At 43.9% G+C, this 20,525-nt stretch overlaps 1 protein-coding gene across 1 annotated transcript in view; it reads right to left on the reverse strand.

Annotated features, from left to right (window-relative positions):
* Window positions 1-2,718: 2,718 nt before the first annotated feature.
* Window positions 2,719-20,525, reverse strand: part of EXOC3L4 (exocyst complex component 3 like 4) — a 46,958-nt gene continuing 29,151 nt past the window's right edge. The window contains exons 9-13 of the mRNA XM_030559358.1: window positions 12,641-12,755; window positions 9,481-9,603; window positions 7,939-8,091; window positions 6,285-6,406; window positions 2,719-3,184 (exon numbers count right to left, since the gene is read on the reverse strand). Coding sequence (XP_030415218.1) covers window positions 3,022-3,184; window positions 6,285-6,406; window positions 7,939-8,091; window positions 9,481-9,603; window positions 12,641-12,755 — 676 coding nt within the window. The 3' untranslated portion in view covers window positions 2,719-3,021. The remainder of the gene's footprint in view (window positions 3,185-6,284; window positions 6,407-7,938; window positions 8,092-9,480; window positions 9,604-12,640; window positions 12,756-20,525) is intronic.

The raw sequence follows: 20,525 nt of genomic DNA on the forward strand, positions 1-20,525 counted from the left end.
GAGTCCACAGTCCTGTTCAGCCTCTCTGAGTGTTCCCTTGCCCAGGGCCAGCTCCAGCTCTTTTGCCGCCCCAAGCAGCGGCGAAAAAAGGAGGAGGAAAAAAAATGATTGAGTGGCTGCCAAAGAGGAAGCGAAGGACTGAAGGACCCACCATTGAATTGCTGCCACAGACCCAGACGTGCTGCCCCAGTAATGGACGGAGTGCCACCCCTTTCTATTGGCTGCCTCAGGCACCTGCTTCCTTCGCTGGTGCCTGGAGCCGGCCCTGCCAAAGAAAGGGTCTCAGATGCCTCTTGCAGGTGCTTCACTCATGTTCTTTTATTTACAGTGGCTGAACAGTCCCAAATCTCCAACACCTGTCCCCTGCTCCAACTCCTCACTGGGTCCTCTGACCTTTGAGGCCTGTGTCAGCCCACAGAGCCTCAACCCTCTTTATCATAACCTAGTCCCAGATTTGGACCTTAGCGTCCAAAATATGGGGGTTAGCATGAAAATCTCCAAGCTTAGTTACCAGCTTGGACCTGGTAAAGGTGCCACCACCCAAAAAATTAGTGTTTTGGGGGCACTCTGCTCCCTCCAAAAACCTTTCCTGGGGGACCCCAAGACCCAAATCCCTTGAGTCTCACAACAAAGGGAAATAAACCTTTTCCCTTCCCCCTCCAGGTGTTCCTGGAGAGAGACACAGAAGCAAGCTCTGTGAATCTAAACAGAGGGATTCTACCCTCCTTATTTCCAGTCCTGGAAACACAAGCACTTCCCTCTTCACCCAGAGGGAATGCAAAGTCAGGCTAGTAAATCTAACATACACAGATTTCCCCCTGACTTCTTCCTCCCACCAATTCCCTGGTGAGCACAGACTCAATTCCCTGGAGTCCCCCACTAAAGAAAAACTCAAACAGGTTTTAAAAAGAAAGAAAAAGTACATAAAAATTGTCTCTCTGTATTAAGGTGACAAATACAGGGTCATTTGCTTAAAAGAATATTGAATAGGGTCATTTGCTTAAAAGAATATTGAATAAACAGCCTTATTAAAAAAGAATACAATTCAAAGCACTCCAGCAACTATAGACATGTAAATACAAAAGAAAACAACACTAACCCCTATTGTTTTTATGATCTCTGTACTCACAACTTGGAAACAGAAGATTAGAAAGCAGGAAATAGAAATCCCCTCATAGCCAAGAGAGAGTCAGGCAGAAGACCAAGAACAAAGGACTCACACACAAACTTCCCTCCACCCAGAGTTGAAAAAATCCTGTTTCCTGATTGGTCCTCTGGTCAGGTGTTTCAGATACTTCTTTCCAGGTGAAAGAGACATTAACCCTTAGCTATCTGTTTATGACACTCTTATCTTCCTATCTGGCTTTTCCCTGGGTTTCTACGCCTTCCCAGTTATCAACCCAGCTGGTTCCACTAGGCTCAGAAAACCACCCTGAGCCTGCCCTCATAAGGGCCTGCAGCTGGACTCCCTGCTAAGGGTCTTGGCCCATACACCTGGCCACCTTACAGGGAAGCCGGCTCTTTAGGAGGGCAGCCAAAGGTTTTATACCTCTGCTCTGTGATCGATGCCTTTTAGTGGATAGGGTTAGAATAATAGAAATGTAGGACTGGAAGGAACCATTCTAGTCCAGTGTCCTGAACTGAGGCAAAATCAAGTAAGCCTAGACTATCCTTGACTGGCATTTTGTCAACCTGTTCTTAAAAACCTCCTATGATGGGGATTCCACAACCTCCCAAGTAATTTGTTCCAGTGCTTAATCACCCTGACAGTCAGGAAGTTTTTTCTAATGTCTGACCTAAACTTCCCTTGCTGCAATCTAAGTCCATTGCTTCTTCTCCTGTCCTGTGTGGTTAAAGAGAAGAATTTATTACTCTCTTCTTTGTAACAATCTTTTACGTGCTTGAAGACTGTTATCATACCCCTCCCCCACCCCTAGTCTTGTTTTCTTTTCTTTTCTCCTGGTTAAACAAACCCAATTTTTTCAATCTTCCCTCATAGGTCATGTTTTCAAGACCTTTAATAATTTTGGTTGCTCTCCTCTTTTCTTTCTTTTATTTGTCCTCCACTTTCCAAAAGTGGGTGGGGGCCCCTGAACTGGACACAATACTGCACCTGAGGCCTTATCAGTGCTGAGTAGAATGTGGGAATTCTTTCACGTCTTCCTTACAACATATCTGTTGTTAAACCCCAGAATGATGTTTGCCTTTTTTGCAGCAGTATTACGTTGTTCACTCATATTTAGTGTTGATGCACTACAAACTCCAGATCCTCTCTGCAGTACTCCTTCCTAGGCAGTCACTTCCCATTTTGTGCAGTTGCTTCTTCCTTCTTAATTGGAGTACTTTTCCTTTGTCCTTACTGAATTTCATCTTGTTTATTTCAGACCATTTCTCCAGTTTGTCAAGATCATTTTGAATTCTAATCTTTGTCCTCCAAAGTGCTTGCAACCCCAGCATGGTATAATCTGCAAACTTTATAAGTGTATTCGCTATGCCATGATCCAAATAATTTATGAAGATATTGAATAGAACCTGACCCAGGACAGATCTCTGCAGGACCCTGCTTGATATGCCCTTCCAGCTTAACTGTGAATTATTGATAACTATTCTTTAGGTCCTGTGGCACCTTAAAGACTAACAGATGTATTGGAGCATAAGCTTTCATGGGTGAATGCCCACTTCATCAGACGCATTCACCCACGAAAGCTTATGCTCCAATACATCGGTTAGTCTTTAAGGTGCCACAGGACTCTTAGTCTGCATCTGTAAAAAGCAACAAACACAGCTACCGCTGTGATACTATTCTCTAGGTATTTATCAGGGCTTGCTTAGGGACCTCTTTGTGCAATATATTGACTCCTCCATTATCCTTGTCTTCTGGAAATGAGAGTCAATTTCTGTACATCTGTTACAATGCTTTGAGTTACGGGCAGGGAGGAGCAGGAGTCATGTTTAGGAGCATGTCCTAGAAGAACTGTGTAAAAATTTTGGATGCTCTTATTTCTGTTGTCTAGCTAGTCTTTAAAAGCATGTGACAAGAGTTGGAGGGTCAATCTCGGCAAAGAGTGTTCTATCAGCCACACTTTCTGCATTTGCTTGGAGTTTGTCTATTTTCTGAATAATGGACTTTTTCTTGATCCGGTCCAATCCTCGACAGGTGAGAACAGCTTCAATATGTTCCTTTCTGTGAAAAGCAAAACCAGCGTCATTTTTGGGGAGCCCAACCAATGCAAATAAACAGCAAAGTCATGCCCTAAGGTAAGGTAGAACGGAAACAGCCAAACACTGTTTCCATCCTTTAATATATCTCGGGTGTTCTCTGCCGATTATCCCATAGTCACCATGGGCTAACACAAGGCATTGCTGAGGGGGATGGAAGCCTAAAAACTCTGGGACAATCGGCGTTGCAGGCGAATTGGATAGCTTAATGGTCTCTGATGCAGCTATGTCATATTTTATCCACAATTGCCTGTAAGTGCCCAGGAATGTCAGCAGGAAGACTTGCCCATGTAAGGACTGCTGGATCAGGGTACAACGTAAGTGCTAGTATAGAATCAAATTCTGCCACCTTTATGTTGATTAACACCTTATTCTGTGAGGAGTCTCATTACCTTCAAGATGGCTACTCGCCAGGTGGGTTACTGCTTATTATGAGTAAGGCTGCCAGAACTGGGCCCCAAGATTTGCAAACACAAAATGGGAGCTAAGTGCCCATCTCCTCTTGGAAGCTAATGGGAGTTAGATGCTTACCTGCTCTTTGTGCCTTGAAAATCTTCTCCCTGGATGTTTTATACATTAATGTGAAATCTCCACCTTCACCGCACTAAGGTTTCCTGAGAAGCCGGAGGCCTTTTATGTAATTGTTGAATAATGATTGTTAAATAATGTGGGCATTAATACTCAAGAAATTGGCAGGCACTAATTAGATTAGAGCTAGTAAAGAAGACTTAAGTAGTGGGCACTATTCCAGAAATCTGGGCGCAGACGGATGCAGAAACTCGTCTGAAAATCTGAGTCATGACAGCTAGGCTCCAACGCAAGACAGGGCTAGGAGGCTCTCGCTGGCTTTCAAAACTTGCTTGGCCAAAGATAAGACTCAGCAATAGCTGCAGTGCAAGGTAAGAAACAGAAAAGCCAAGCTGACAAACCTTGAAATCTACTTGTAGTTGCATTTTAAGGCTAATTATGAAAATTGTCATAGACCCCAATCCAGCAGATGTAAGAGTGTCACGTGCTTTGAAGTTAAGTATGTGCAGAAGTCCTCTGGGGCCATTTTTTTAAGGGTTAGATTGGTTAAATATTTTTTGGATTCAGTTTCTATGCTCTGAGTAATCTGCTAAATTTAATGCTTAAATTAATCAGTGTGCAAATAACATCCAGTGGTAACCACACAACATTGTGCAACCACCTGCATGTGCTTTACAAACTAACTTCTGTGAAACATACTTTAAGCTTTGCTGTTTGGTGTATATATTGATGTCATTAAACTCTATTGTTTTTGAAGTATGATAATACAACCAAAGTTCTAGTTCTAGAGAAACAATAACCTTACATGTAGCAGACTCCTTATTGAGTCATGGCAAATCAATTGATAGTTTAGAGGGGCCTAAGGATGTGAGATCATACCTGACCTGTAGGTACTATGGACAAGCGCAGTGCTTCAAATTCACTTTGGTGTAAAAGGATGGCTCAAAAGTCCACAACAAAAGCTGAAAAATGTATATTTGGTTCTGCTCTGACGTCACTCTGCCACTGAAGGCTGGGTTGTAACCTTACAATCTCCTGGCCAGGTTTGGAAATCTCAACCATAACTTTGCTTTTTAAAAACAAAAGGGTAAATTCTGCAGCAATCTGGAGCCCTGGAGAAATGCTCAATCTGCACCTACCAGTCTGTAGTCATAGCCATAGAGTTTAAGGCCAGGAGAGACCAGCAGATTCTAGTCTGATCTTAGATTCATAGATTCTAGGACTGGAAGGAACTTTGAAAAGTCATCGAGTCCAGTCCCCTGCCCTCATGGCAGGACCAAATACTGTCTAGACCATCCCTGACAGACATTTATCTAACCTACTCTTAAATATCTCCAGAGATGGAGATTCCACAACCTCCCTAGGCAATTCACATGTAACCAACACCACCCAGCCATCCTAGCATCAAATCAATAACTAGCATTAGAGCACATTATTGCAGCCCTGGCTCCATCCAACCCCTGTATCAGTGTTATATTTATCATAGATTATTAGGGTTGGAAGGGACCTCAAGAGATTATCTAGTCCAACCCCCTGCTCAAAGCAGGACCAATCCCCAAATCCCTAAGTGGCCCCCTCAAGGATTGAGCTCACAACCCTGGTTTTAGCAGGCCAATGCTCAAACCACTGAGCTATCCCTCCCAAATATATTTCCAGTGTGCCAACCACCAAGGCATCTAGTAGCCAAATTAGGATATTATTTATCCTATAATCCTGGAAGGATAAATATTTTCTGCCTCGGACTCAGTAGGGTTGTAATCCATACAGGAGGTCTTGGAGGAATTTGCCCTGCCACTTACAGAGTCGGCTCCGGTCCCAAGCAGCGCCAAAAATAATAATAATAAAAAAAAAAAAAGCAGCGATCGCAATCGGTTCTACCGCTGTCGCTTCAATCTTCGGCAACAATTCTGCAGCCGGTCCTTTGCTCCGAAAGGGAGTGAGGGACCCATTGCCGAAGAGCCGGTCGTGCTGCCCCTCACTGTTGGCCGCCCCAAGCACCTGCTTGCTAGGCTGATGCCTGGAGCCGGCCCTGCCCACTTAGAGAGGAAGATACCCTTTCTTATGCAGCTGCCATTCCGCACATGGGTTTTTAAAAACAGCCTCCAATTTTGCAGGTGCAATTTTGGAAGCACAATAAATTGAGGGCACAAAGGAGAGCATTTAGATGCTAAACCACTGGATTGTGCCAGCAAAAGCAGGGGCTGGGATGCGGCCCCTTCAAAAATCCAGTTAAAATGTTCAAAAGCAGCAACTGACCTTGGAGGCCTCCATTTTTGGGTGCTCATCTTATGACCTAGACCAAACCCATTTCCTCCAATGCTGAGCCATGCAAATTGGCTAGCACAGGGCTTTCAAATAAAACTCAGTAAAACAGCATGGGATCAGAAATAGCTCCTGTGCACCATAAGGTTCAGCTGATTCTGCTGCTACCAACCTGGAAGCAAATTATATAAATATTCAGGGGGCAAAAAACCTGAGCTTCACCCTGTTCACAGCACTTTACATTGAGAGAGCCTCTGATATTAATTTCCACATACCTGACATCTGGATAAGCCTGACACATTTCCTCAATATAGTCCTTGATTTTGTGTCCGTTCTTCTCAGAAATTATGTTTGCAATGTAATGAATGGCAGAATTAAGCCAATCCATATTAGAGCCCTAGAAATAAATGAGATGAGGTGAAGTCTGTGCTCTGTATTTTAGTGAGAAATGTCAACATGGATGAGTCACATTTACAGAGAAGTTAAGCAACTTGCTCGAGATCATGGAGTGAAGCCATGGCAGTCAGCCTCGAACCTTGTTCTTCTCCTGACTCCTAGTCTTTCTCTAACTTATAGGCCGTTCAGCCTTCCTGTGTGACTCTCTATAGAAACAATAACACATGGCAGTGGATATTACACTGTAATAGGATGTCTTGGGTGTATTGCAATGTTGCATAGAAAGGACCAACAGTGAGACTGGGAAATGAAGGGGAACAGGGTCCCAAGATTTTTGTTTTTCTGTTGCATTATCAACTGTTTTTAAGGCACTGTTCATCTCAGTGGTTCACAAAGAGTTTTAAAAGCAAGCAGCTGCTTTCAGGCTCCTCTCTTGGAACTGGAAACAGTGGGGAGGGAGCTTTTGTGTGCAATGAAGGCCACTTAGAACGTCCTACTGGAATTTCAGTAGGGGTCCAACTCTGCAGTCACGTGAGTAGGCCCAAGGGAACTGAGTGCATGAGTAAGGCACACTCATGTGAATAACAATTTGTAGATTCATGCCTGGACTAGGGTGACTGGATAGAAAGTGTGAAAAATTGGGACAGGAGGTGGGGGGCATATAAGGTGCCTATATAAGAAAAAGCCTCAAATATTGTGACTGTCCCTATAAAATTGGGACATCTGGTCACCCGAGCTTGGACCCCGCATGATAATATGGTAGATATAAAATGCCAGCCTCTTGGAAAGCTGATTTGTCTGCATTGCCCCAAGCGGCTATTTCCTCTGCCTCACTTGCCAAAGATGCACTACTCTTGGCTCACTAATGATCAAAGCTGGGAGGTTTGAAAAGAATCTAAAGCAGTTTGGTGCCCAAATCCCTTGAATTTCAATAGCAGTTGGGCACCCACCTCCCTCAGACTGGGATATTCAAAGGCATCGAAGTGCTTTGAACATTGGTATCAATGAACTACAAAGGGTGCAGTCAGCAGTAACTCAAGCCTGAAATATCTCCCACCACAAAGCCCTGGCTTCTGCCTCTCCAGGCCTTCTCTGGACGAGGACAGTTTTCCTAAAGATATCCCACCGTTGATCCCTCTGGTTTCTCTCCATCAGTGGTTGCAAAGGTGGGCATAGTGCTAATGTAGACAAGCTTCAGGCAGTCCCTGACATTTTAATCACTGCCACCTAAGCCTGTTGTGAGCAGGGTTCAGTGGGGCAGAGCCTGACCCATATTTTCATTTGAAGTCACTGGGAGCTTTTTGAAAATTAGGTCTGTGGTCCTTAAGCTACTAGTGACTGCAGACATCTTGTCTACACCAGTTCTAGTACTGGTTGAGCTGGAACCAGTGATTGCAACAGTGGGGGATTTTAGGAAAACTATCCTAGTGTAGTCACAGCCTATCAATCAGCTGCTTCTCATGTTGGATTTCAAACCAGCCCACCTTTCATTTTCTGTAATGCAGCTAAAAAGGCCTTGATGGTTTTACATACCAGCTCTTTGAAGCTGTTACGTATGACAGTGGCTTCTTCCTTCATCTTTTTGCCAACTTTCTCCCGCTTGGCTGTCTTCATTCTCTTTCTTGGGTTGATAGCCTGTATGATGTATTCTCTCACCACATACTTGTGAGCATCACCTAGAAAATCCTGTTTATTTGTTTTAAAAGAAAATATGGAGGGCAATGAGGTGAGAGAGCAGAGGAGCCTTGGAACTCCTTGGCAATGTTAGATGTTGATGAGAATCCTGGGCTGAGCATCTCTGGGCTAATCAGCACACGGGAAATGCCAGCCCAGGATTCTGTTCTGAATGCCACTTTTCAGAAGAGCACTCCGTGCAGTGCATGGATGCTTCTGAGCAGGACAGATGGCTTATGTTCCCTTCCATCCACCATCTGTCTAGACGTGAAGTGAAGATAGTGAGCAAAAAGAAGCTGTATAATTACTCACTGTCTCTGTCCAAAATTGATCCATGATTACATGTTGGTGATTTGGTTCTTCAGTAACTAATGAGGACATGTGGGACTGTTTAATAATAGGTTTGGATGCTGCCTGCAGACTTTAAATTTAGAGCTATTGTTACCTATCCTTGTATTTCACGAGTGTACAAATCTGTGCAGAGTGTATATGACGGTAGCACGTTAAAGTAATGACTGCAATCTTTGTATGGCAGATATAAAGTAAAGCAACAACTATAATTCTACATTTAGGTGGTTAAGGCAGATAATTGTGTTGGGAGTAGTAGAGTATATCACTGTGATGCCTCCTTTGTATTTGTGAATTGAGCATTGAGTCATTCTATGTTCCATGATCTGTTCTGGGTGACCACAGCTGCACACTGGAGAGGTGTGGTGTGGTTTTTTTTGTTTGTTTGTTTGTTTGTTTGTTGTTTCCATTTGTGCAACAAGTATACACATCTGCCATAGTTTGCATGGATGCAGCTTAGGGTTGCCCATGAGCTTCCTGAAAGACTGAAGCCAAGGGTCTTCTACATTGGATCTTTCACAAGGTATTTGTGACTTCTTGTGAACTTCATTCAGCTTTCCAAGCTTCATCAAAGTTGAAGTCACACTATTAAAAGTTAAGCACGTGGGTCCAAAAGGACTCGCATGACTTCAAGTGGAGGTAGGGGATGTTGTTAAGGTCTTGGTGGATGGGAAGACATTTGCTTCCCTCAAGTCGCTGGACTTCCAGAAGTGCTGTGGCATTGCAGCGAACCGATGGAGGAACAATGTGCAACAGCACGGGTAGCCAGGGTGTTGCAATTGAACAGTAAGACTAACCAATGTTTTTGGTTCCTCTTTGAGATCAATTCCTCTATTTCAGTTGTAGAAAGGAAGTGCTAAAAGGTTATTTCCATGAAAAAGTAAGGGACATACCTTGCAAAATTTCATTTAAGCAATTGTTAGTTAAATCAGTAGCTGCCCTGAAGGGAAGGGAGTGACCTCTGCAGGGTCAGCTCCTAGTCTGGAAATAAGATCACCACCTATACTGCTGTAACCTCATGCCAATTGCAATGCATAGGAAAAGGATACATACCTTGTCAACAGGATGCTCTAAATGTTTTAGGTGCTGGCAAAATTGTACAGTTGTTGACATTATTGAGTCCAGTATTTCACTATTTAACATCCACGCATTGGTCAGAATTTTCTTAAAGAGTGGCTGGAAAATGATCAATTTGCCAGCGTTATTATAACAACATCTTCCAAATTACTGAGCAAACTCTGTGCTTTGGGCATTGTACACAGCATACAGGAAGACAGAGACTAACTTGTTCAGAAATATCTTAGGTATTAAGGGCCAGATAACTAAAGAGATTTAGGTACCTAACATGCAGATAGATGCTTTTGAAGATCACACTAGGTGCCTAAGTGCCTAACTCCCATTGATTTCAACACGTGCTAAGTGTGTAGGTGCTTTTGAAAATCTGACTAGGTGCCCAAGTACATTTACCTTAGACTGTAAGTCCCACTGAATTTCAGTGAGGCTCAAGCTCCTGAGTGCCTTTTACTTTTAGAAACATGAGTAATGTTTTCAAAAGTCCCTTAGGCTCATTTGAGAATATTACCCAGAGCCAGTAACGTTGAGGCCACTCCTGCTTTCACTGCACACCCAAAACTCTTACGGAATTCTGCTGGGGTTTTGGGCACACAAGGAATGCAGGAGTGGGTCTGAAGTTAGACATGACCACGGTTCAGAGAAAGACAGTGTGTAGCTGGAGCAGATCTAAGGGTATGGCTACACTTGCACTTCAAAGCGCTGCCATGGCAGCGCTTTGAAGTTTCGAGTGTGGTCACAGCGCCAGTGCTGGGAGAGCTCTCCTAGCGCTGCACGTACGCCACATCCTGTACTGGTGTAGCTTGCAGCTCCCAGCGCTGAGACACTGTTTACACTGAGGCTTTACAGCGCTCAGGGGGATGTTTTTTCACACCCTGAGCACGAAAGTTGCAGCGCTGTAAAGCACCAGTGTAGCCATGGCCTAACTCTGAAGTACAGCTATCCTGGGAGATCAGTGCTAGAGCAGTGGTAAACGTCATGGTGAGCAGGTTGTCACTTACAGTACATGCTTTGTTTGATTAAGGGGATTAAGTGCAGATGCTGTGTTTTTTCCTGCATTTTGGTTTTGTGTAATCCCCTGAGTCTCTTTCTTTAGATAAATAAAACCCTTTTGCATCAGCTGGCAAATCTTATGGGCAAGGAGAGAAATTGAAATGTTAATCATAGAAACCCGAAGTAGAATGTAAGAGCAACTCACTGAGCACTGTTGGAACACAGTGATACTTGTGGTCAGGCTGTTTCTTGATATATTGTACAAGGTTCAGCTGGTGTCAGTCGCCGTAGCTCCCTTGCCTTCAGCTGAGCTACACAGAGTTACACCAGCTGAGGATGTGACTATCATTCAGAAGCAAACCTGTTGGAAGCTAGCTCAGAAACTAACCACCGCCTTACTCAACTCTTTTTTCCAGAAATAAATCAAAATGTGCTAGGGCAAATCCCTCCTTTTTAGGGAGGCTGTCCCCAGTGTCTGTGGATCTCATGCTGAATCCTCCTCTCCTTGTCACTCTGATCTGGATGCGGTGGATCTGGCTGTGGGAAAAGTTCCCAGATAGATACTCCACCTGCTCATGGTAGAGGTTAAACCAGTAGTGACCCAGCCTGCTCATGAACTCCTTCACATCACCACCCAGGGTACATCTCTGCTGAATCCTTATCCATGCCCTGCTCCTCTCTCTCCAGGCACTAGCATCTCCAGAATTATGCTGCCTACGTGCAGTCGTACCAAGAGAAGCTCTGCCATAGCTTAAATGCCTCCACTGGCTCCCAGTGGGTATTCACTTGAGGTTCAAGCTCAATTGTCCTCCTTCTGAAGATTCTCTTGGGACATGCCCACACTCGGCTTTCAGTCTGCTTCTTTGTACGTCTCTCTAAGCTCCTGACCATCTAACTCCTAACTGAGCCGTCCTCCAGTTGGTCCAAAAATCCCTTCCTTTGCATGCCCTGCCATCTGGAAAAGTATTCCCATCTCTCTCTGCCTCACCAACTCCATGCCTTTCCAATTCTATCTTTAAAACATGTCGCCTTCTCCTTTGCTGGGGCTCTTGGCTCTGCCCCACCCCTGCCTATGTGTGACAGGCCTGATCCAAAGCTTACTGAAGCCAATGGAAAGACTCCCATTGACTCTAGTGAGCTTTGGGTCATGTTGGAGCTAGGCTATGCCCAAATGCTTCCATTTGTTTGCCATGATGTATCTTTGCACCACTGTTTCCTAGTTTATTCTCTGTAACTTACAGAGCAAAACTTCTATCTGACAAACTATAGGTAATTCATCAATGTGGAGCACAAGTCTCAAACTTTCCTCATATTTCCCTCACACAACTCTGCTCCCTCCTGCCCCTTATCCCTGTACTCCCCTTCCAGGTCCATGTTCAATCCATAAACCATCTGTGGTATATCACTGCACTATCCTCTTTCTGATTCAGCCACATTATGCCTTCTTGGGGGAGATCGCCTGTAGCCAGTGTGCACATAGCATGCAGGCTGTAGAAATCCCTAGCAAAGCATCTGGAAAAGTCCTACTGCAACAGAAATAACGTGTCATTTCACCCTCTTATCCCAGATCTCCACTGTAGTGCTGACAGAAGGACTTTGCCCCTCCAGTGGTGAAAGAGCTTTTTGGTTTTGCTACGACAACATACTTGAACAGAGCCCCGAGGCAGAATAAACTCATTTCATTGTCACTATGCTGTGATATGCCTTTAGATAGAAGTTGGTAACAGATCATGATGGCAGACTTGTTGTGAATAAATCAGGCTAAACAAAACCTCTAGAAGGCTATTTTTTAACCAAACAGCCAAATTCATCTCTGGCGTAAATCTCACTGCCTTCACTGGGGGGTTTCACCAGGGATGAAATTCATCCAAGCTGTTTTAGAATATATGCCAAGAGGCCATCAAATATACTTTTTTTGTTTTTGTTCCTGTGGCTTAACCAATGCATCAATGTTTGTAACAAAAAGCCTTAAACCCTAGAAATCTGACTTGGGGTTGGAGAGGTTTAGTACCAAAACTAGACATGCCACATTTTGAAATGACCACAATCTCCTATCCATGGAAAATGGGATGTGCATTGGGGAAATGGCAATAAATCCTGAACTACCAGGTTCAGATCAAGTCTCACAAACATTCCGAATTCTTCTTACCTGCGTTTTTTGTTCTAATTTATCTAAAACATCCTTTCTGAAGCTCATTGTCACATCAGTCAGGACATTTTCCAGTTCCGTAGAGTCAGCGTTAAATGTGGTTTGTAAACTTCTTCTAGAGAGAGAAGTAAAAGCAGTGATTTAATGGTGATCAGCATCATGTGCTACTGCTATGGACAATTTAGCCAAAATAATCAGCTCAGAAAACAAAGAAAGAAGAAGTGGGACCGCTAAACACTAAGGCTGGAGTAGAGGTTAAGGATAATCTACGCATGACCCAATATCTAAACAAATACTTTGCCTCAGTCTTCAATGAGGGTAATGAGAAGCTTAGGGTTAATGGTAGGATGACAAATGGGAATGAGGATATGGAGGTAGATATTACCACATCCGAGGTAGAAGCCAAACTCGAACATCTTAATGGGACTAAATCGGGGAGCTCAGATAATCTTCATCCAAGAATATTAAAGGAACTGGCACATGAAATTGCAAGCCCATTAGCAAGAATTTGTAATGAATCAAACTCGGGGGTTGTACTGTATGACTGGAGAATTGCTAACATAGTTCCTATTTTTGAGAAAAGGGGAAAAAAGTGATCCGAGTAACTATAGGCCTATTAGTTTGACATCCATCTGTAGTATGCAAGGTCTTGGAAAATTTGAAGGAGAAAGTAGTTAAGGACATTGAGGTCAATGGTAACTGGGACAAAATACAACATGGTTTTACAAAAGGTAGATCATGTCAAACCAACCTGACCTCCTTCTTTGAGAAGGTAACAGATTTTTTAGACAAAGGAAATGCAGTGGATCTAATTTACCTCGATTTCAGTAAGACACAGATGGGGATCAATATGAAAATAGATGGATAAGGAGCTGGTTAAAGGGGAGACTACAATGGGTCATACTGAAAGGTGAACTGTCAGGCTCGAAGGAGGTTACTAGTGGAGATCCTCAGGGATCGGTTTTGGGACCAGTCTTATTTAATCTTTTTATTACTGACCTTGGCACAAAAAGTGAGAATGTGCTAATAAAGTTTGCAGATGACACAAAGCTGGGAGGTATTGCTAACACCGAGAAGGACTGGGATGTCATGCAGGAAGATCTGGATGACCTTGTAAACTGGAATAATAGTAATAAAATGAAATTTAATAGTGAAAAGTGCAAGGTCATGCATTTAGAGATTAATAACAAGAATTTTAGTTATAAATTGGGGACACATCAGTTGGAAGTAACAGAGGAGGAGAAGGACCTCAGTGTTGGTTGATCACAGGATGACTATGAGCCGCCAATGTGATATGACCGTTAAAAAAGCGAATGCAGTCTTGGGATGCAAATTCTGTTAAATTCCTCACCCAAGATACAGGGGGCGTGCCATGCTCTAACTGCCCCGTGAGGACTCTGCTGGGCTATGTGAACATGGTCTAGGTCAGTGGTTCGCAACATTTGCAGACTGCTTGGACCCCTTTCAGCAGTCTGATTTTTGTCTTGCCTACCCCGAGTTACATCTCACTTAAAGTGCTTGCTTACAAAATCAGACTTAAGTGTCCCAGAACACTCTTACTGAAAATGCTTAAGGGCTCATTTTGTCTGTATGGAATTTTAGCTTGTATTGACTTCACTAATGCTTTTTATGTAGCCTGTTATAAAACTAGGTAACTATCTAGATGAGTTGATGTACCTCCTGGAAGACCTCCATGTACCCCCAGGTACATGTACTGCTGGTTGAGAACCACTGCACTACCTGGAGTGAGCCAGCAAAGTCCCCATAGGGCAGTTTGAGCACAACACACCACCTGTGGCCGGGGTGCTGCATTCACCACCCCAAGCCCACTGACAATAGCTGTGGCTTGCCTGCGATCAGTCCCTCACTTCACAGTCTGCAGGGGAGGAGAAGCGGGGGGACAAGAGGACATGGTGACAGAAGAAGAGAGAAAGGGAATGTGACAGAGGAGAAGGATCATCCTGGGAAAGAAGTCCAGGCCTGGAACTGGTGCAGGTAATGAAGAGCCCAAGGCAGCATAGGAGGGCAGCTTTCCTCAGAGCTGATCCTCTCCTTCTCCCTGTTTGGTAGTGGGGGTTGGTTGGGGCATTGCCCAGGCTTCACCCCATTGGCCATAGAGAGAGTGGAGGGGAAAAGGTCCTGATTTTTACTAGGGTAGGGGAGATGGAGGGGGAGAGAATCCGGATTCTGCAGGGTGGGGGAGAGGAGAGAGGTCCAAGCAACCTCCCTAATTTTTTTCTGTAAACGTCCCTGAAAGTTTCCAGGCAAGATCGCCATCTCTGCAATAGTATCATTACTAGAAGTGAGCCAGAGATGAACAATTCTGATCTGGAGCTAGATATTGGCCACCTACATTTCTGTAATCCAGGGAAGTTCAAATGCAGGTGAATTATGATTTATTTGCAGTAGAGTTCACTGACTGCTAAGTGCTTTCCAAGCACCTAAGGAGAACAGTCCCTGCTCTAAGGAGTGTATAGTGAGAGACAAGTAAACAGCAGCTGGGGAAGGGCAATAACAATAAGCAATTTATGGTAATACAAAGAATAAATTACGCAGAAGTCAAATTTGATTCCCTATATGCAGCATCTCTTATCAATATGGAATTGAACAATGAAGTGTAAAAAGAGGTGTGCTTGTATGAAATCATGTGACTTCATTTAAAACACACAAACTGTTAACTTTGGAATGTATTAACATGACCAGAATGGAATGAGTGACAAGTTCAAGAGGAAATGAAGTTTGGAAATTTTGGTGAAGTCCACTGCAGCTTAGGCTCTCTCTGGGTTTAAGAAAATCTTCTTTATATTTCCCACATTACACAATAGCAATTGTGTAAAGCTCTCTTCAGCAAGTTGCAGCAGCAGCAACAAAATATTATGGCTAACATTACAGCTGTGTTAGAAAGAATGCTTTTCATCTCAGCCTTCTCTGCACACACAGCTGTACTAGTTTAACTTGCAGTGATTTTTTTTTTAAACCAACTTAACTGAATTAGTGCAAAAGTCTGTGGGAACCCTCTTGCTTAGGTTGAAACTAGGCTTAGTTTGTTGAGTTTGAGTTGATTAGGAACAGGGTAAAGCTAAACTAAACTAAGCCCCTCTGAGACTGAAGTTAGTGTCCACACAGGTGTTAGACCTTGTTTAACTGAACAGCTGCAAGTATCGGAGAGAGAAATGTGAGATATAGAAACATCTTTGTGGAAGTGTGTGTGTGTGCATATTTATTGGATAGTTTGGGGTGGGAAAAGGCTAGTGTAGACACGGGCAAGGTGGAATGGTCAGACTCACATTTTTGTTTCTGCTCTGTAGGATTAAGGGCTGACTTGCTCCGAGCTAAGCCAATGAGAAAACCCCTACTAAGCAGGACTGAGCCATTAGTCCCAAAGTTTTCATATTTGGATGCATAAAGCTGAACACCTAAATCTAAATTTCAAAGCACCCAGACAAGTAGTCTGATATTTTACAGCTGAACACTTGCAGCTTCTCACATCCAGGCACTCAACGTCTCTAAAATCATGCCACTTAAGTGCCCAAATAGGCAACTTAACTTTAGCAATCCGGCACCCCAGTCCTGCAAACAAGTGTGCACATGTTTAATTTGATGCATGAATAGTCCTGCTGGATCTAACTCTTCTATACAGGGGTGTTGTAGTACCCCCTGACTTGAAGTGGTTTCCATCACGTACAGGGTTTACAGTTTTGTTCAATGGCTCTCAGCACCCCCATAATACAAACTGTTCCATCGCCACTGCATCTACATCAAGTTAAGCAGGTGCTTAATTGCTTGCAGGATTGGGACCCAACTTTGGAAATACTGCCCTTCAGTTCACTGTCATATGAAATCCTTCGCATGGAATTCCTTAAGAGCTAGTATCACTTATAAATAAGAATGAGGAGTACTTGTAGTACCTTAGCCCTGGTCTGTACTACGAGTTTAGGTCGAATTTAGCAGCATTAGGTAAATTTAACCCGGCACCCGTCCCCATGACCAAGCCTGTTTTGTCGACTTAAAGGGCTCTTAAAATTGATTTCTGTATTCCTCCCTGGCAAGGGGATTAGCGCTAAAATCAACCTCGCTGGGTTGAATTTGGGGTAGTGTAGACACAATTTGATGGTATTGGCCTCCAGGAGCTATCCCAGAGTGCTCCATTGTGACTGCTCTGGACAGACTCTCAACTCAGATGCACTGGCCAGGTAGACAGGAAAAGCCTCAGGAACTTTTGAATTTCATTTCCTGTTTGGCCAGCATGGTGAGCTGATCAGCACGGGTGACCATGCAGATCTCATCAGCACAGGGGAACATGGAGTCCCAGCATCGCAAAAGAACTCCAGCATGGACCAAACAGGAGGTACTGGATTTGATCGCTGTATGGGGAGAAGCATCCATGCAAGCAGAACTCTGTTCCAAAAGACTAAATGCCAATATATTTGCCAAAATCTCCAAGGGCATGATGGACAGAGGCTACAACAAGAATGCGTGAAAGTTAAGGAGCTGAGGCAAGCCTACCGAAAAACAAAGGATGCAAACAGTCACTCTGGGTCTGCTGTCTATTAATTTCATTTGGTGACCCTAGTTCTTGTATTAAGGAAAAGTTATTTACTTATTCCCATATCTACTTTCTCCACATCAGTCATGATTTTATATACCTCTCATATCCCCCCTTAGTCTCCTTTTTTTGTTGTTGTTGTGTGGTTGCTGGTATTTGCTTCAGGTTGGGGAGGCTGTCTGTAAGCAAAGACAGGCCTGGCTCCCAAGGTCTGTGAGTGAGGGATCATCCTTCAGGATAGGTTGTAGGTTGTTGATGATGCGCTGGAGAGGTTTTAGTTGGGGGCTGAAGGTGACAGCTAGTGACATTCTGTTACTTTCTTTGTTGGGCCTGTCCTGTAGTAGGTGACTTCTGGGTACCTGCCTCGCTCTGTCAATCTGTTTCTTCTAAGGTGACCAGATGTCCCGATTTTATAGGGACAGTCCCGATTTTTGGGTCTTTTTCTTATATAGGCTCCTATTATCCCCCATCCCCATCTTGATTTTTCACATTTGCTGTTTAGTCATCCTAGTTTCTTCACTCCAGCAGGTGGGTATTGTAGTTGTAAGAATGCTTGATAGGGATCTTGTAGGTGTTTGTCTCTGTCTGAGGGGTCAGAGCAAATGCAGCTGCATTTTAGAGCTTGGCTATAGACAATGGATCGTGTGGTGTGGTGTGGTGTGGTCTGGATGAAAGCTGGAGGCATGTAGGTAAGTATAGCAGTCAGTAGGTTTCCATATAGGGTGGTGTTTATGTGACCATCTCTTATTGGCACTGTAGTGTCCAGGAAATGGATCTCTTGTGTGGACTGGTCCAGCCTGAGGTTGATGGTGGGATGGAAATTGTTGAAATCATAATGGAATTCCTCAAGCACTTCTTTTCCATGGGTCCAGATGATGCAGATGTCATCAATGTAGCGTGAGTAGAGTAGGGGCTTTAGGGGCCGAGAGCTGAGGAACCGTTGTTCTAAGTCAGCCATAAAAATGTTGGCATACTGTGGAGCCATGCAGGTATCTATAGCAGTGCTGCTGACTTGAAGGTACACATTGTCCCCAACTGTGAAATAGTTATGGGTGAGGACAAAGTTACAAAGTTCAGCCATCAGGTTTGCTGTGACATTATCAGGGATAGTGTTCTTGATAGCTTGTAGTCCATCTTTGTGTGGAACGTTGGTGTAGAGGGCTTCTACATCCATAGTGGCTAGGATGGTGTTTTCAGGAAGATCACTAATGGACTGTAGTTTCCTCAGGCAGTCAGTGGTGTCTCGAAGATAGCTAGGAGTGCTGGTAACGTAGGGCCTGAGGAGAGAGCCTACCTAGCCAGACAATCCTGCTGTCAGGGTGCCAATGCCTGAGATGATGGCGCATCCAGGATTTCCAGGTTTATGGATCTTGGGTAGGATATAGAACCCTGAGCAGGGGTATTCTAGGGGTGTGTCTGTGCAGATTTGTTCTTGCGCTTTTTCAGGGAGTTTCTTGAGCAGATGGTATAGTTTCTTTTGGTAACTCTCAGTGGGATCACTGGGTAATACAAACTAACATGGCTACCACTTAAAAATAAGAGTATGGACAGAGCTGAGTTTGTTTAAAAAAACAAACAAACAAAAACATAGCTACTGCTTAAAGACCATGGCATACGAGTAATTTACTGGAGAGACTATGCCATCTAGAGGCTTTCTGATGTTAGTGCTTAATGTGGATTCTAACAAAAACACTGGAGAGAATGGAAGCTGCTACAACTTAAAACTAGGGCTGTCAAGCAATTAAAAAAATTAAGCGTGATTAATCGTGCTGTTAAACAACAATAGAATACCATTTATTTTAAATATTTTGGATGTTTACTACATTTTAAAATATATTTTCAATTGCAACACAGAATACAAAGTGTGCAGTGTTCACTTTATACTTTTTATTACAAATATTTGCACTTTAAAAAACAAATTTTTCAATTCACCCCTTTCAATACTGTAGTGCAATCTCTTTATCATGAAAGTTGAACTTACAAATGTAGAATTATGTACAAAAACTGCATTCAAAAATAAAACTGTGTAAAACTTTAGAGCCTACAAGTCCACTCAGCCCTACTTCTTGGTCAGCCAGTCGCTCAGACCAGTGGTCCCCAATCTTTTCATGTGGCAGGCGCTGGACGACTAGCTGCCAAGGAGCATAGTTGCTGGACAAACAGCCGCCGAAATGCCACTGAGAAGCAGCAACGCCAGGAAGCGTCGCCTCCAAAATGCTGCCGAGAAGCAGCGTTCTCAAGAGGCGCCGCCGCCACCGAAATGCTGCTGATTTTTGGCAGTGGCACTTCTTGATAATGCTGCTTGTCTGGTGGCCAGTAGGTAGGTGCACATAGATGACCCGGCGGGTGCCATGGCACCTGTGGGCACCGCACTGGGGACCCCTGACTCAGACAAACAAGGCTGATTACAATTTCCAGCAGATAAAGCTACCTGCTTCTTGTTCACAATGTCACTTGAGTGTGAGAACAGGCATTCGCATGGCACTGTTGTAGCTGGTGTTGCAAGGTATTTATGTGCCAGATTGCTAAACATCCATAAAGTTGTACACTGTTTTGTTTGAGTGCAGTTATGTAACCAAAAAAAAGTGCATTTGTAAGTTACACTTTCACGGTAATGAGATTGCACTTCAGTACTTGTATGAGGTGAATTGAAAAATATTTCTTTTGTTTCATTTTTACAGTGCAAATATTTGTAATATAAATTGAGCACTGTGCACTTTGTATTCTGTGTTGTAACGTAAATCAATATAAATCCAGAAATATTTATTAAATTTCAATTGGCATTCTATTGTTATAAGTGTGATTAATCACAATTAATTTGTTTTGAGTTAATAGTGTGAATTTAACTGAGATTAATTGACAGCCCTATTTAAAACCAGATCCCGGGGGCCTATTCTGACCTCATCACAGAGTGACTCGGTTGATGCTATTAATTGCTGCTGATTTCCAGTGGTGGGAGTGAGCTCAGGATTGATATGTGATCAGGGCCAGTGCAAGGAAGTTTCGCCAGGGCGCGAAACTTCCCCCTTGTGCCACCCCCTCACTCAGCTAACCCCACCTGCCACGGCAGCTAATCCCCCCTCCACCTCACCTGGGGAGCCCCCCCTCACAGCAGCTACCTCCCTTGCAAGCCCTTCCTCTACAGCAGCTAACCCGGCCCGGGGAGCACCACCCCTCCCCACGGAAGCTAACCCTGCCCCCCTCCACAGCAGCTAACACCGCCCACTGCAGCAGCTAACCCCACCCAGAGAGCCCACCCCAGCTCTCCTCCACTGAGAACACTGGCACTGCTCTAATTCTCCTCCCCTCCCAAGCTTGCGGCCTTGATTGGAGGAGACT

Source organism: Gopherus evgoodei, chromosome 4 (genome assembly GCF_007399415.2).
Source record: "Gopherus evgoodei ecotype Sinaloan lineage chromosome 4, rGopEvg1_v1.p, whole genome shotgun sequence".
Taxonomy (NCBI): domain Eukaryota; kingdom Metazoa; phylum Chordata; order Testudines; family Testudinidae; genus Gopherus; species Gopherus evgoodei.